Source organism: Papaver somniferum, unplaced genomic scaffold (assembly GCF_003573695.1).
Source record: "Papaver somniferum cultivar HN1 unplaced genomic scaffold, ASM357369v1 unplaced-scaffold_107, whole genome shotgun sequence".
Classification (NCBI taxonomy): Eukaryota; Viridiplantae; Streptophyta; class Magnoliopsida; order Ranunculales; family Papaveraceae; genus Papaver; species Papaver somniferum.
In genome coordinates this window covers 8,285,960-8,302,088 of record NW_020619603.1, presented here as the reverse complement: position 1 = coordinate 8,302,088, position 16,129 = coordinate 8,285,960, and the positions used below count along the sequence as shown (strand labels likewise).

The 16,129-nt window shown below is 36.3% G+C and overlaps 3 protein-coding genes across 3 annotated transcripts; 2 read left to right on the top strand and 1 right to left on the bottom strand.

The window, feature by feature from the left end:
• Positions 1-6,625: 6,625 nt before the first annotated feature.
• On the top strand, positions 6,626-7,684 carry LOC113327992 (zinc finger MYM-type protein 5-like). Its single transcript, XM_026575092.1, has one exon. The coding sequence runs from the start codon at positions 6,626-6,628 to the stop codon at positions 7,682-7,684; it is 1,059 nt and encodes a 352-aa protein (XP_026430877.1).
• A 38-nt stretch (positions 7,685-7,722) lies between these two features.
• LOC113327991 lies at positions 7,723-8,972 on the top strand. The gene is made up of 2 exons (XM_026575091.1): positions 7,723-7,992; positions 8,193-8,972. Exons 1-2 carry the CDS (start codon positions 7,723-7,725, stop codon positions 8,970-8,972), a joined length of 1,050 nt encoding a protein of 349 aa, XP_026430876.1.
• Positions 8,973-9,899: 927 nt separating this feature from the next.
• LOC113327990 lies at positions 9,900-11,501 on the bottom strand. The gene has a single exon (XM_026575090.1). The coding sequence runs from the start codon at positions 11,499-11,501 to the stop codon at positions 9,900-9,902; it is 1,602 nt and encodes a 533-aa protein (XP_026430875.1).
• Positions 11,502-16,129: the final 4,628 nt, after the last annotated feature.

Below are 16,129 nucleotides of genomic sequence, written 5' to 3'. Positions count from 1 at the left end.
AAACACCTCTCTAGGAATTCCAAACTCAATTGCCTGACAGATTGAGATAAAAGAAGGGGCAAGAGTTATGGAGAACTAATGAACTAAAACAACACCAATAGACTGTCGTAGGTGTTGAAATGTGACAGTGTCTAATGGTTTGATGAGAATATCAGCCAATTGTTGTTCAGAAGGCACAAATTCCATAGTAATGATACCATTTTCATAAAGATCTCGAATAAAATGGTACCTTATGTCTATGTTCTTAGTCCTTGAGTTCTCAACATGATTCTCAGTGATGTGAATTGCACTTGAGTTATCACAAAAGATATTCATTATTCCGGAACCATAATCATCAAGCATTTATTTCATCCGTAAGAGTTGAGTACAACATGAACCTGCAGCTATGTATTCTGTTTCACATATTGAGAGAGATTGTGAATTTTGTTTCTTGCTATGCCAAGCTACAAGATTCATCCCTACATAGTAGAACCCCCCTGATGTACTTTTTCTGTCTTCCACACATCCCGCCCAATCAGCATCTGAATAGGCAGTATGGTCAGTGTTAGTATCAAAATTGTAGGAAAGACCATACCTGAGAGTGTGATTAATGTAATGTATGATCCTCTTTGTGGCGGAAAGATGAGATTCCTTTGGATTTTCCTGGAACCTAGCACAAAAACCAACACTAAAAGCAATGTCAAGTCTCGTGGCAGTGAGATACAAGAGACTTCCAATGATAGATCGATAAAGTTTTTGATCCACATTTATACATTTCTCATCTCTATGTAGTTTACCCGTGGTAGGCATATGAGTGAGTTTTGGAGTTGACTTATCAAGACCGAATCTTGAAACAAGATTTTTTGCATATTTCTATTAAGATAAGTAAATTCCATCCTTGTGTTGTTGAATAGGTAAACCGTAAAAGAATTTTAATTCACCAACATTGCTCATGTCAAACTCCTTGCCAAGAGAGAACTTGAAAATCTTTTGCAAGTTTCTCTGATATTGATCCATAAATGATACCATCTACATAAACTTGAGAAATTACAACATCTTTCCCACTCCATTTGGTAAACAATTTTTTAACAGCTCCACCTCTTGAAAAAACTTTCGTAAGAATGGAAGTAGTTAGTTTTTCAAACCAGGCACGAGGTGCTTGTTTTAACCCGTACAATGCCTTATTGAGATTAAGAACATGATCGGGGAAATCAGGGTTTTCAAATCCCTTAGGTTGAGCGACATAAACTTCTTCCTTTAAGTTTCCATTTAGGAAAGCGGATTTAATGTCCATTTGAAACAGCTTAACCTTAAGAAAACAAGCATGAGCTAATAATAATCGAATGGACCCAATGTGTGCCACAGGAGCAAAGGTTTCGTCAAAATCGATTCCTTCAATCTGTGAATATCCCTGAGCGACCAGTCTAGCTTTGTTTCTGACAATGGTGCCAAATTTATCGGACTTGTTCTTAAATATCCATTTGGTACCAACAATATTTATATTGGGGGCACAAGGTACGAGTTTTCATACATCTTGTCTTTGGAATTGATTTAACTCTTCATGCATAACATTTACCCAAAAGGGATCACTAAGTGATTCATCAATATTCTTAGGCTCCACTTACAATAGATAACAACCAAAATTCCAAATATTTTGAAGTTGACCTCTCGTCTTAGCAGTAGAATCCCTACCTCCAATGATATTGTTAGTATCCTGATTCCTTTGAACCCAAAGATGTCGTGGAGTGACACGTTATTGTTCTAAAGGAATAGCCTGACTAGGGCTTTTCTCCTCATCACTAGAGACATCAGGATCAGTAACTATTGGAACAACTTCTTCTGATTCTGACGTTTCTTTGATTTTCTCAATTGTCTCGGTTGGAGGCAGTTCAGCAGGAGAGTCATCATGATGAAAATTACTTAGGTCATCCATGATAACATTTGCCGATTCCATCATGACTTGAATTCTGAGATTAAAGACTCGGAAACCACGACTGTCAGATGCATATCCAAGAAAAATACCCTCATCGCTTTTTGAGTCAAACTTCCCTTTTTTTTCACGATCCTTTAGAATGTAGCACTTACTTCCAAACACTCTAAGATAGTGTAAGTTGGGTTTCTTACCATACCACAACTCATAGGGGGTGTTTAAGGTCTTTGACCGTAAGTAAACACGATTGATCAAATAGCAAGCCGTAAAAACAGCCTCACCCCAAAACCTTAATGGTAAGTTTTTGTTATGAGCATTACCCTTGCCATTTCCTGAATGTTTCTATTCTTCCTTTATGAAAATCCGTTTGCTTGAAAGTGATAGGTGGAGAGTATTATTGGATGATTCCCAAAGAACCACAGTATTCAAATACTTTGGTGTCTTTGAATTCTTTGCCACGATCGCTTCTAATTTTCTTTAGTTTGCGGCTTTGTTCATTCTGGATTCTATTAACAATAATCTTAAACTCACTGAGTGCTTCATTCTTGTGAGCCAAAAACGCCACCCAGGTGAATCTGGTGTAAGCATCTACCATAACCAAAGCATACTTCTTCCCAGCCACTGTAGATTGTTGAATTGGGCCAAAAATATCCAAATGAATTAAATCAAGTGGAGCTTTGGTGAGAATATTTCGAGATGATTTGTATGTAAGTTTCGTATGTTTACCCTTTTGACAGGCACTACATACACCTTCAACCTTATCATTTATTTTGGCAACGCCTCTAACAAGTTCTTTGTTAATGATCTTAGTTAGAAGACGATAATTGATGTGACCAAAACTCTCATGCCAAAGGTGTGTAGATTCTGCCTTAGTCAAATTGCAACAATTACTGAACTGAGTATCTAGAAGATAACAGTTATTTTTGGCTTGTGATCCTTGAAAAATCATTTTTTCAGATTTGTCGACAATGTCACATCATTTATCATTGAAGACAACTTTATGGCCTTCGTCACAGATTTGACTAATAGAAAGAAGATTAGCAGTCATACCTTTAACATATACGACGTCATGAATTTCAGGAACGCCAGGAAACTTGATCGTTCCCTTCTTGCTTATGTAGCAGCAGTTTCCTCTCCAAAAGTTATTAGTCCACCATCAAAATCTCTTGAGTTGATAAACCATGAGAGATCTCCAATCATGTGCCTTCTACACCCACTATCAAGGAACCATTGAAAGGGTGATGTTGACTTCAGAGAAAAATCTCCCATACTAACACTATTAACCACTTTAGGCTTTCTTGTTAGTATTGAATGTCTTTTAAGGGATGACAAAAGTTGAATAGCTTTCATATGAAGATCACCAGTAACCTTTAGTCTTCTCTTGAAAGACAAACACACATGCTAAAAGTGATTATGATAACCACAAAACAAACATGTACCAACATCATGAACCTTGTTCGAAGAGTTCTGAGCACTGTCAGGTTTCACAAAGCCTAGACCTTGCTTATCACCTGACTTATGACAATTATTCAAGGAAGAATTAAAGGAGTCATTTCAAACCTTTGAAAAAGACTTTATAAATTTCAAATCCTTAAGCTTTGCAATTTTTGCAGTAAGAACAGAATTGATCTGGATTTGTCTATCTAACATTTTCTGGAGGTCAACAACCTCTTCAGAGAGTTCTCGAGGTTTAGGTTTTAAGATATAACCTTCGCAATGAGAACCATCAATTTCCCTTTTCCATCAAAGTTTTTCGAGACAAGAAATTGATGAGTTTTTTCAAGTCAGGATTCTCAACCTTGTCGATGGTTTCTAAAACACTCTCGATCTTGAGTTTATCCATTTCTGGTGAAGCGTTTTCAAAGACAATATTATCCATCATCAGATCGCTACAAACACAGACTTTTAAGGTCTTTAATGTGTTTTCCTGCTCTGATACCAATTGAAAATGCGGGGGTCTAACAACCAAACCCAACAATTCGTTTGGCAATCTGAGAGGACTTACTCCAACGCACTTTCTAGAGAATCAACTAGACAGTCAGACTCAATCTAGAGTAAATTATATCAAAGAGATTAATATCTCTAACTCTTAATTCAATCCGCAATCAGCAAGTGGAAATCTGCGAGCCCGATTGAATATAAGAGGAATTACTTGAACGATACCAAAGACCAATATTCAAGTGTCAATCAATGTAAATCAACAACCAAAGGTTGGATATTCTAATTGATTGATCTTAACGCACAACCTGTGATATTTCAATCGTATAACAAAATATAATGCGGAAAAGAAATAACACAGACACCAGAATTTTGTTAACAAGGAAACCGCAAATGCAGAAAAACCCCGGGACCTAGTCCAGATTGAACACCATGATGTATTAAGCCGCTACAAACTCTAGACTACTACCAATTAACTTCGCACTAGACTGTAGTTGAACCCTAATCAATCTCACACTAATTCAAGGTACAGTTGCGTTCTTTACGTCTCTGATCCCAGCAGGATACTACGCACTTGATTCCCTTAGTTGATCTCATGCACAACCAAGAGTTGGTATGACCCAAAGTCGAAGACTTGATAAACAAATCTATCTCACACAGAAAAGTCTATAGATTGAATAAATTTGTCAACTATATAAATACCCAAGAGTTTTTGTTCCGTCTTTTGATAAATCAAGGTGAACAAGAACGAATTGATAAACCAGACTTATATTCCCGAAGAACAACCTAGTATTATCAATCACCTCACAATAATCTTAACCGACTAGCGAAACAAGATATTGTGGAATCACAAACGATGAGACGGAGATGTTTGTGATTACTTTGATCTTGCTTATCGGAGAAATTAATCTCGAGCCAATTATTTCAATTGTACTCAATACGATAGAATCGGGCAAGATCAGAACACACAACTACAAAGAAAATAGTTGGGTCTGGCATCACAATCCCAATGAAGTCTTTGAAGTCGTTAACCTACAGGGTCTCGATAGATACCTAAGGTTAAAGGAGAATCGACTCTAGTTTATGCAACTAGTAACACACAGGAGGTGTGGGGATTAGGTTTCCCAATTGCTAGAGTTCTCCTTTATATAGTTTTCAAATCACTCTTTACAATCCAAGTTACCTTGGTAACAAAGCATTCAATGTTCACCGTTAGATGAAAAACCTTATTCAACCAAGCCAATATCTTTCAACCGTTAAATCGAACTTAGCTTGTTACACACAAATGAAATGTACCCTCATTTAGGTTTCTGTAACCGTACCTAAACGTGTACACCATGTTGGCTCACAAATAGTTAACCGAGGTTAGCCATATGATTACTCTCATATCAACCTTATTCATCTTAACCATAACTAGTTCAAATGACTCAAATGAAACTAGTTAAAGAGTTGTTCAAGTGCTATATTCTCATAGAATTATACAAGAACACAATTGAAGCAAAATCGGTTTGATTCACTTGAATCAATCATGAAAATTATAGCCACGGTTTGCAAAGATTGCATTCCTTATTATATAAATGTTTATGTTCATGTTTAAAACCGATTTTAGAACTTTAACCTTCAAGTTGCAAACGGGTACGCATACTTGAAATACCCAGACTAAGATTGAATTACGCCAGTACGAAAACTTCAAATCCCAGCAGAAATTCTCGGACATGAACCTGTACACTAGTACGCATACTTAGGTTCCCGGATTTCTCAAACCAACCGGTACGCAAATGGGTGCGCATACTATGGTTCCCCGACATGGATTACATATGTGCAAGAGTATACAACATGACATATCCAATAATGGTTAAGTGTTCTAAACTCTTACTTCAATCATTGAAACTTTCTTAGAGGATGACAATAGTCGTTTTTCACACAGTATTAGCATCAAAGAAATTTTCAAATTATTGAAATAATCATTACGAAACATTCCAAAAGAACACCAAATGATTGTATCACACAAACCATGTAGGATGTTACTCGGAAATTTTCACATGATATAAGATGAACTTGGTCGAAGTGAAAGCTTACCAACACATATTTCGATAAATATGTAAGTGAGTTAAACTTAAATCGAAATCTCAAATGTGTATATAGAAAACTATACTGTAATACGACTTATGTCTCAATATAGGACATAGAGTAGAATAGACTTTCCAAGTGATAGATGAGTTCAAGTCTCCACATACCTTTTTTCGATGAAGTTCCACAAGCTTCCCTTAGTAGTTCTTCGTCTTCAAATAATGAACGCCGTGAAAACTAAGCTCAACTACACAATCTATGTCCTAGTCAGAGACATCAGTAAATAGGCTAGAAATCAAGACTTATAGATTTGATCACTAACACTGACAAACATGCTTGAGATAACAACGCATGCAAGTTCGACCGAGCAGTGCTCTAAGCAATATTACTTTAGTTATTTTGAGTTATTTTGTTAGGATTTGAGAGTTGTGAACCAAAATATCGGATATTTATGAATGTTGATTGTAAAAAGGAAGTAAGGAACAACCAACAGTTAACAATCGTGGATTTATGTGTAAATTAGAATTTTGAGATGAATTTAATTTCAATTTAGGCATTTGCTAAGATTTTCTGCAATATACTTTTTAGTATATGAAATGGGCTTTTGCCAATTCTGATACTTTTATCATGTGTGTTACTAACACCTTCATAAACAATTCATTTGTTGGTCTGTGTACAAGGTAATATAAGCAATTCAAGCCGACAACCATGATTAGAAAGCAGAAAAGTGGTCACGCCAAAGCGGTAATACGACAAAGAAGGGATGCCGTAGAAAGATCTCAAACCGGAGATATGAATAAATATTTGGTACCAAGAATCATCCAACACACAGAGACAGTAAGCGATGAAGACGAAACCAATGATATTGATAATGATGAGGAGTATGAAAACTTAGTAAATAATATGTTAGAAGAGGATGCTTTGCTGAATGGTCGGGTAAACGATGAAAACGTGCAAGAAGAACTAAGTGACCAAGAATTAAATACAGGTGAAGACGACTTAGAAGAGAATATTCAAGATGACTTGGAAGAGGTTCAAAATAGAGACTTTGGACCAGTAAATATTCATGATCCGGGGAATTGGAAAGAGATTAACCATTACTTGAGAAACCTTTTGGTAGAGCATGGTCATGTCAGAAGAAATAACACTGATTTTGTTTTTCCCAAAGGTGCCGGTGCCAAAGTTAGACGTTTTGAACATCACCACTACATAAGGCAAATGAGCAACGGGGAAACCGAAGATAGAAGATGGCTAGTATATTCAAATGTTTTGGATCGAGTGTTTTGTTTTTGTTTCAAATTATTCAAGCAAGGTGGACGTAATTATCAGCTGGATACAAATGGCAGTAGAGATTGGCATAATATGGGCGCTAAGCTTTCACGCCATGAGTTATCTACTAGGCACTATACTGCCATGCATAAATGGAAAGAATTGGAAATTAGACTTCACAAGAATGAAACTATTGATAAGGAGATTCATGAACGAATCAAGAGGGAGAAAGAATACTGGAAACAAGTCTTAATAAGAATAGTTGTTGTTATAAGAACCCTTGCCAAAAATAATTTAGCATTCCGTGGAGCAAACGACAAGGTTGGGGTAGCGAATAACGGTAATTTCTTAAGCTTTATTGAAATGATTACAAAATTTGATTTGGTAATGCAAGAACATCTTCGACGTATTAAAGACCATGAAGTTTATCATCATTATCTTGGTCCTTCAATCCAAAATGAATTAATTGCATTGTTGGCACGTCATGTGAAAGATTAAATTGTTCAGAAAATTCAAGAAGCAAAGTATTTTCCGTAATGCTTGATTGTACTCCGGACATAAGCAATGAAGAGCAAATGTCTCTAGTTATAAAATGTGTAGATATGTCCACGTCTCCGACCAAAGTTGAGGAATACTTTCTGGGATTTGTAAAGGTGGACGACTCGACGGGAAGAGGACATTTTAATAAACTTGAAGAGCTCTTACAGGACCTAGACCTTGATATTCGTAATGGTAGACGGCAAGGGTACGATAATGGAGCTAATATGACAGGAAAAAATAAAGGGGTGCAAAAGAGACTACTAAAGGTAAATCCTAGATCTTTTTATATGCCATGTGCTTGCATAGTCTTAACCTTGCACTTTGTGATATGGCTAGTTCTTGTCCTAGAGCAGCCTCCTTTTTCCAAGTTGTGCAACATATATATATATATATATATATATATATATATATATATATATATATATAACTTTTTCTCAGCATCTGCAAAATGTTGGACGTGCTTAAGAAACACGTAAAAGGTCTTACCGTTAAACCATTATCAGATACTCGATGGGAAAGTCATATAGAAGCTATCAAAGCAATCCGATTTCAAGCTCTTGAAATACGAGATGCCTTATCAGAGTTGTTGAGTTTGGCTGATTTTGATGCGAAGACAAGGGGTACTGCTTATTCCATATTGACACGGGAGATTGATAATTTTGAGCTTATTCTTGGTATGGTTGTTTGGCATAAACTACTTCTTGCGGTTAACTCAGTGAGCATTAAACTTCAAACCAAAGATATGCATCTTGATGATGTTGTTACTAAATTAAAAGATTTATTTTTTTTCTTTAAGGATTACAGAAGGAATGGATTTGAAGAGGTATCGGAAGAAGCTAAAACACTTGCAACATTTATGAATATAGATTCTATTTTTTATGAGGTACGAGCACGAAAAAGAAAACAACACTTTGATGAAATTGAGACAGAAGAAGTACAATCACCACTGCAAGGCAAAAAAGCCTTCCAAATTGAATACTTCATTTTTATAATGGACCAAGCTATATCTTCTCTAAAACGTAGGTTTAAACAGTTTCAAGCATACAAGGAAACTTTTGGTTTTTTGTTCGATATAGAAAAAGTAAGGTATCTTGATAATAACACCTTAAGGAATTCTTGTGTTAAACTTGAAAAATACCTAAGCTATGAAATGGAATTAGATATTAATGGGGATGAGTTATATATGGAGTTGAAGGTTTCACAAATCTTTTTGCCTAAGGAAACTAAAAAAGCTATCAAGTGTTGAATTTCTTAACAGATATGGGTGGCTGCTATTCAAATGCGTCTATTGCATATAGAATTTTATTGACAATCCCTGTTACAGTTGCAAACGCAGAGACAAGTTTTTCGAAGTTAAAGTTTATCAAATCCTACCTTCGATAAAAGATGTCTCAAGAGAGATTAAACGGACTAGCAATGTTATCTATTGAAGTAGATACGCTATGTAGTATTGACGGTGACAGTATTATAAATGAGTTCGCATCGGTAAATGCTAAGAGGTCCATCTTTACATCCATTACTAGCATTGTATCTTCTTGAAAAAAATGATAAATGTTTGGTAATATTATACTTAAATCACCATGTGTTGTCGGGTATGTTTTTTGTTGTTAATATTACACTTGAATCATCATTTACTGTCAGCTAAGTTTTTTGTTGTAATGTATTGGTAATTCGGTAATACAAAAAAGGCCCCATTTTTTTTGGTCGCCTAGGGTACCCCGATTCCGTAAGACGGCCCTGATCACACCTGTTATAGTTACCAATTATATGGCATAAAGCGTATGATGTGTTTGATTAGATGGGATTCTAAAGCAGCTATTCAATCCTTTGTAGAAGAAGATTTACCATGATTTTGGTGGTGGTTTCTATATGGAGATACAGATTGATGGATGGAATCAAATTAAAACATTTTTTTTAGGGAGAATTACATTTCTCAGGGGAAACCACTGTTTAGTAGGCGTGGCGCTTGACAAATTACTCATGAACCTTTAAAATTAGAAACAGACAAACACACAAGAGAGACATCAATTTTCCGGTGTTGAGCAGAAAAACAAACAAAGAAGCAAAGTCAAACAAACAAGCAAACGAAGATCACTGCATGCAAATCGAGGTGGATGCATGCACTCAAATTCGTCAATCATCACCATCATTATAGCCACCAATAAAGCGAGCTTTACTCTAGAGCTGGAAGCGGCTCGAGTGGTAGCGGGGCAACTTCGAATTTATAGCCGTAGCCATTGTTGCCAGTAAAAACACCATCGTGCCTTTCAATAGGTTTTTTATCCCCATTTTTTAATATGTCATGCTGAGTGTACGAGAAAGGTATGTCGTACGAAAGCCGTGTTGCCATCAGAGTCGCTTTCAACCTATTCATAGGTTCCACTGTAATCGTTTTCGCAGATCCCACTTCAACGCTTTCTTCCTCTGTTCCTCCCCAATCCGTAGATGTGGTACTCTCAGCGGAAACCTCAAGCGAACCCGATGCTATGAATGGGACCCCATAGGTTAAAGTCACCTTGACACCCACTTTGAATGCGACACTCGTACTCCAATTAGTTGTATTAATAACTGAAGTCTTAAGATCTACCTCCGACGTTAAGGGATTCGGAGTTCTGTTGCTTGAATCATCAGTTATAAGCGCAACACTTTTCTCATTGTAAAGACGTGCATCAGTTAGGTGATATATTACGTTAGAGATCGTCCTTGATACAATGGGCTCCTCAATCTCCAAAGAACTCCACTCGTCGGGATAGGGAGAAAGTGTGGCGAGGCCGCTCAACCTACCATCGTGACTGTATCTGTTGCAGAAAAGGCCGTTCTTCAAGCATTTCATAATGATGCGGTTGCCATCAAGTACAGTGGGCAAGAAAACGGTGTTGGTGGCATGGACTGTGGGGTCATCAAGCTGCTTTAATAATACCCAAGAACTGGTATCCATATCTGTCCAATAGGTGCCAAATTGAGTACTCTTCAGGCGGACGCCTCCGTCGCGACTCGGAGACACCTCATAGTCAAACATTGAGGAATTATCGGCTTGTTGAAGGAAGTCCATATACCCATCCCCATCAGAGGCCTTAAGGTGGTTTCCATTATCGCCCTTGATCCTGATAAGGTCGGGCAACACAACGACGTCATCCCAGTCAATGAAGGTGCACACATCGTCATCTTTGTCATCCATTAAAGACAATGAATGGTCGTAATGTCCGGCACCATAAAATAGTCTAACATAGTAGCCGGTGTTGACATGGCGGAGCTTAAGCACACGGTTACTGTTGGAATAGACGAAAATTGGCTGGAAGAGTGTGCAGTATCGGTCAGATTGATTCTCCTCAGGTTTGACGGCCATGGCAGTAACCCAATTGTTGCCCGTACCAAAATTTGCCCAGTACTTATTGTTTTGCAAACACCGGATATGGACGAGTCCCGCTCCGGTGGTTGCTGGCACCACCTCAAACCTAGTTTCGAGCCCGAAACTGTAATCTCCAGTATACCGGAGGGCATCAGGCACGTCTGGATTTGCTGTGTACAAGTGCACATACACATTATTAAGGTTTGATTGGATGATAACATACTTTGGGAGTGTTTGTGCCATGATGGCGTGAACATCTGTATCATTTCCATTCAAAGAAATAACTACTCCTTCTTGTCTTCCATCAACAAGTGGAATCCGACTTTCTAATGGTACTTCCTGCACGTACACGTGAGTGGTGTCATCATCATTAAGAGTTAGAGAAGAAAAAGTGGTAGAAGTTGCTGCTGCTGATCCTGCTTCCATTTTTCTCTTTGATTCTCAAGTAATTTCTTTCTTTTTTTTTTTTTTGTTTCTGTTTGTGTTTTTTCCTTCGTTGTGTGTTTGTCTCGATATAAATCATGTGGTATTTATAAGCGCCATTGCATGACTAGCCAAGACTGATAGATAAAAGCAATCATTCACCTACTGGTCAAACATGTAAAACATTGTAATTCACCAAGTCAGAACCATCAGTCCCATCTCAGGTGGTGACAGTCATCCATCAAACAAACAAAAAAAAAAAAAATCTAGCATATAGGATCATTTGTTTTCCTTCTCAGATGGACTCAGCGGCTGGTTTTTTTTCCAGGCCCCGACCAAGTGTTTAAAGAAAAAGAAAAAAGTTCAGGCCAGTGGACTGGAGATCTACCTAGGCTAAAGCCTACAAGTTATTCCTCTCGTAGGTTTATCCCTACTTCTTAGGAAACTTGAAAAAAGAATTGTTAGTTTAGGCATAGTAGTGGGGAAAATCTGCACCAATGATAACTTTGTTTTCTTCTTTTTTAGCAAAATACTAAAAGAAATGTTCGTTTAAAGATGGTATGATTGGGAAATATCTGCAAATATTATGCCTGTTTGTTGGAAAGCCAAAGAGACCACCTATGCTAAATTTATATATGCAAGTGCGCTTCTATGTTCGTTTACCTATAGTCGGGCTAGTCCCAACAGTCATTCAACACTAGAATCAAACACAAGATTTTTAAGGGGGGAAATCCCATCTTCACTAACATATATTCACTTCATGTAATAGTAATAATCTAAGATGTATTGAACACTACCCAGTGCTACTACTTCATGTAAAACAGACGCGGAGAAATCCCCTCGTACAGTCGAACCTCGATAAATGAATGCTCTCGGGACAACGCAAAAATATTCGTTTAGCGGGGTTATTTATTTATCGATACATGAATATTTATTCATTTAGACAATATTTTCTCAATTAAGAAGTTAAATTGTATAGGAGAAAATGTACAAGTATACCAGAAAATGGTCAATTAGAAGAAAAAATCCAAAGATTAATTGGTGTCGTTTCTAATTTACGTTACAGAAATGTGATCTTTTGAACTATCCTAACGAGAATGATGCAGTTATGGAGTCTCCAACAGACAAAGAAATTATTGAGTCGGTAATGAATAATGAGAATGATCCTGAACCAGATGATAGTAGCGCCGTACCAAATGTGTCATCTAAGTGCTTTTAAAGCGATAGTCACTTTAAAAAAATACTTGCTACAACACGAGCAAAATATTCCAGAAATTGTTCAAACATTGCATAAAATTAAGTATACAGTGCATTTTGGTTTGGGTGGAAGAAAAAAACAATCAACCATAAATGATTTCTTTTGAGTTCATTCCTACATATACTTTTATGTAAAATTTTCTGATTATGTATTTTGGTATATATATATATATATATATATATGTATATATAGTTCACTGATTATTCGTTTATATTTCTATAGGGTCTTTAAGGATCCAATTTTTTTATTCATTAATGCATTAAGCGAGGTTATTCATTTATCACCTTGGCCCAAGTCGGGATCGGAGAAAATTATTCATTTGGCGAGGTTATTCATTTATCGAACATTCGTTTATCGAGGTTCAATTGTACATGTTGAAACTAGTAATTATCGTATGAAACCCCCCCCAATCATGCACAAAATCTGGAAATTTAAATAGTTTGAAAGACTCATGAACGCTTGCACAACTGAATAAGCAAGCCTTCACAAGAATAATAACCCGCTCTTTCATTTAGTTTTTTTGTTGCGAAAAACTCTTTCGTTCCTCTCCTAGAGTTGCTTCATACCGCGAAAGGCAAGCGAAACTTAAAAAATTTAGCTCGTTCAATGTTGAATTTCAACTGCCAAGACATACACGAATCTGGCGGTCTCCTCTGTAGCTCTAATAGGTCTAAGAAATGATTCCACACCTTCTTTGCAAAAGCACAATGAATAAAGATGTGTGATATTGATTCATTTATTTGACGACATAGACGTCGGTTTATGTTTGTAATTGACATACCTCTTCGAATAACACGATCAGTCGTTTGTAATCCATTCTTTCTGAGAAATCTTGAAAACTGATGGTATTATTATTACACAAAAACGTTATCTCATACAGATATAATTATATACCTTAAATAGGCAATGATTAACACAAATATAAGACACACAGGACTTTCACACACTTACAGAATAAGGTCAAGTCAACATTAGTTGACTTGACATACAGTGTCCAATACACCCCCTCAAACTGGTAAGAGCACACACAATCAGTTTGAAAAGTAAAAAAAAAAAGAAAAACTATAACTCTGAAAGACTGAATGCTGAAGTAGACTGTAATTGAGAACTCTGTAACTGAGTATATCTCTGTAAGACTGAGCACACACAATCAGCTGAGGATGCATACGAGAACAGACAAGGAAACTATATCTCTATAAGACTTAATGCTGAAGTAGGCTGTAGTTGAGAATTCTGCAACTGAGTATGCATAAGAGAATGGAGCAACATGTTGAATTTGTAAGAATCCCTGCTCAACCAGCTTCCTTATAGTGTGATACTGAATTTTTATGTGCTTTGTCCTGGCATGAAAAACAAGATTAGTTGCTAAAGCCATTGCACAGGTATTGCCACAATAAAACAATGTTGGAGTAATAACTGAAATATGTAACTCAGATAGCAAATATACTAGCCACTTCAACTCAGAAAAAGCTACATACATACACTTATATTCAGCCTCAGCAGAAGACTTAGAAACAGTGGGTTGTTTCTTAGAAGACCAAGAAACTAAATTTTCACCCCAAAAGACTGCATATCCTGAAGTAGACCTTCTAGTATCTGGACAACCAGCCCAGTCTGAATCTGTAAAAGCTTTTAAACACTCTAAACTACCTTTCTTCAAGGTAATACCCATACCTATTGTGCCTTTCAAATATCTGAGTATTCTCTTAACTAGTTGAAGATGAACATTTGTTGGAGAATGCATAAATTGTGACACATAGTTGAATCCAAAGCAAATATCCGTCCTTGTGAAAGTTAAATACTGTAAACTACCTAAAATTGTTCTATATTCACTGACATCAGTTATCTTAGTACCATCATGCAAAGACACTCTTGCTCCTTTTGTAACTGGTGTATCACAAGGCTTACAATCAAGCATGTTTTCCTTAGACAACAAGTCCAAAGTATACTTATTCTGAGTTAAGACAATAGAATCAGGTCCTCTAATAGATTCAATTCCCAGAAAATAACCCAAATTTCTTAACTCTTTCATAGAAAATTCATTCTTAAAAGCAATAATCAAATCATCAATCAAAACATAAGAACTGCCAGTTAACAAAATATCATCAACGTATAGCAATAGAACAATGATATGCTGCTGAGAGAAGTATACAAACATAGAATTATCTGAGACTGCCTTCTGAAAACCTTATGAAATCAAAAAACAACTAAACCTATGAAACCAATATCTAGGAGCTTGTTTCAACCCATATAAGCTCTTCTTCATCTTACAAACAAAATGAGAAGGATAATCAGGATTGATAAAACCTTGAGGTTGTGTCATATACACATTTTCAGTCAATTACCCATGAAAAAAGGCAATACTCACATCCAACTGCCTAATTTTCCAATCAAAAGCTAAATCCAAACACAAAATAACTCTCACATTGTAGCTTTAACCACTGGACTAAAAGTTTCATTAAAGTCTATTCCATCTTGTTGATCATAACCTTTTGCAACCAATCTAGACTTGAACCTATCAACTGTTCCATATGGTTTCTGCTTGATCTTATACACCCATTTACACCCCAAAATGTTCATATGTGGCTCTGGAGCCACATAATCCCAAGTATCATTGTTTCTCAAAGCAACATATTCATCCTTCATAGATACTCGCCAGTCAGGAATACTCATTGCTTGCTTAAAAGTTTTGGGCTCAGATAAAGTAGTTAACATAAAAGTAAAAGCAGAAGAAATAAGATATTTGGAGGAAAAATGAGCAACATGTTCTGGAAACAATTTAGGTTTTAAAATACCTTTTTGGGATCTAGTAACCATAGTAGTTTTAGAAGAAGAATCAAGAAGAGAAGGTGTCTCAATAGGTAATGAATCATGGAAAAAAGAATCATCAGGCACAAATAAAGAATTTGAGAAGTAGAACTGAGTTTCATCAAAGACAACATTTCTTGAAATATAAAGCTTTTTAGCTACTGGGTTATAACATTTATACCCTTTATGGAAAGGACTATAACCCAAAAAGACACATTTAACAGTTTTAGGAGACAATTTGTCAGCTCTTGCATAAGCTAGATGAGGATGACAAATAGTCCCAAAAATTTTAAGAAAAGAATAATATGGAAGTGTTCCAAAAAGAAATTCAAAAGGAGATTTAAAATTTAAGACTTTTGTAGGAGTTCTATTGATCAAATAAGAACCAGTTAATAAAGCATCATACGACAATTCTTTGGGACAAAAAGCGTTGAACAACAAAGCATTGCCCATTTCAATAATGTGTCTATGCTTTCTCTCAGCTAGACCATTCTGCTCTGGAGTTTGGGGCAAGAATTTCTAAGTTTAATACCACATTGATCAAGAATGGTTTTAAAAGGACCTT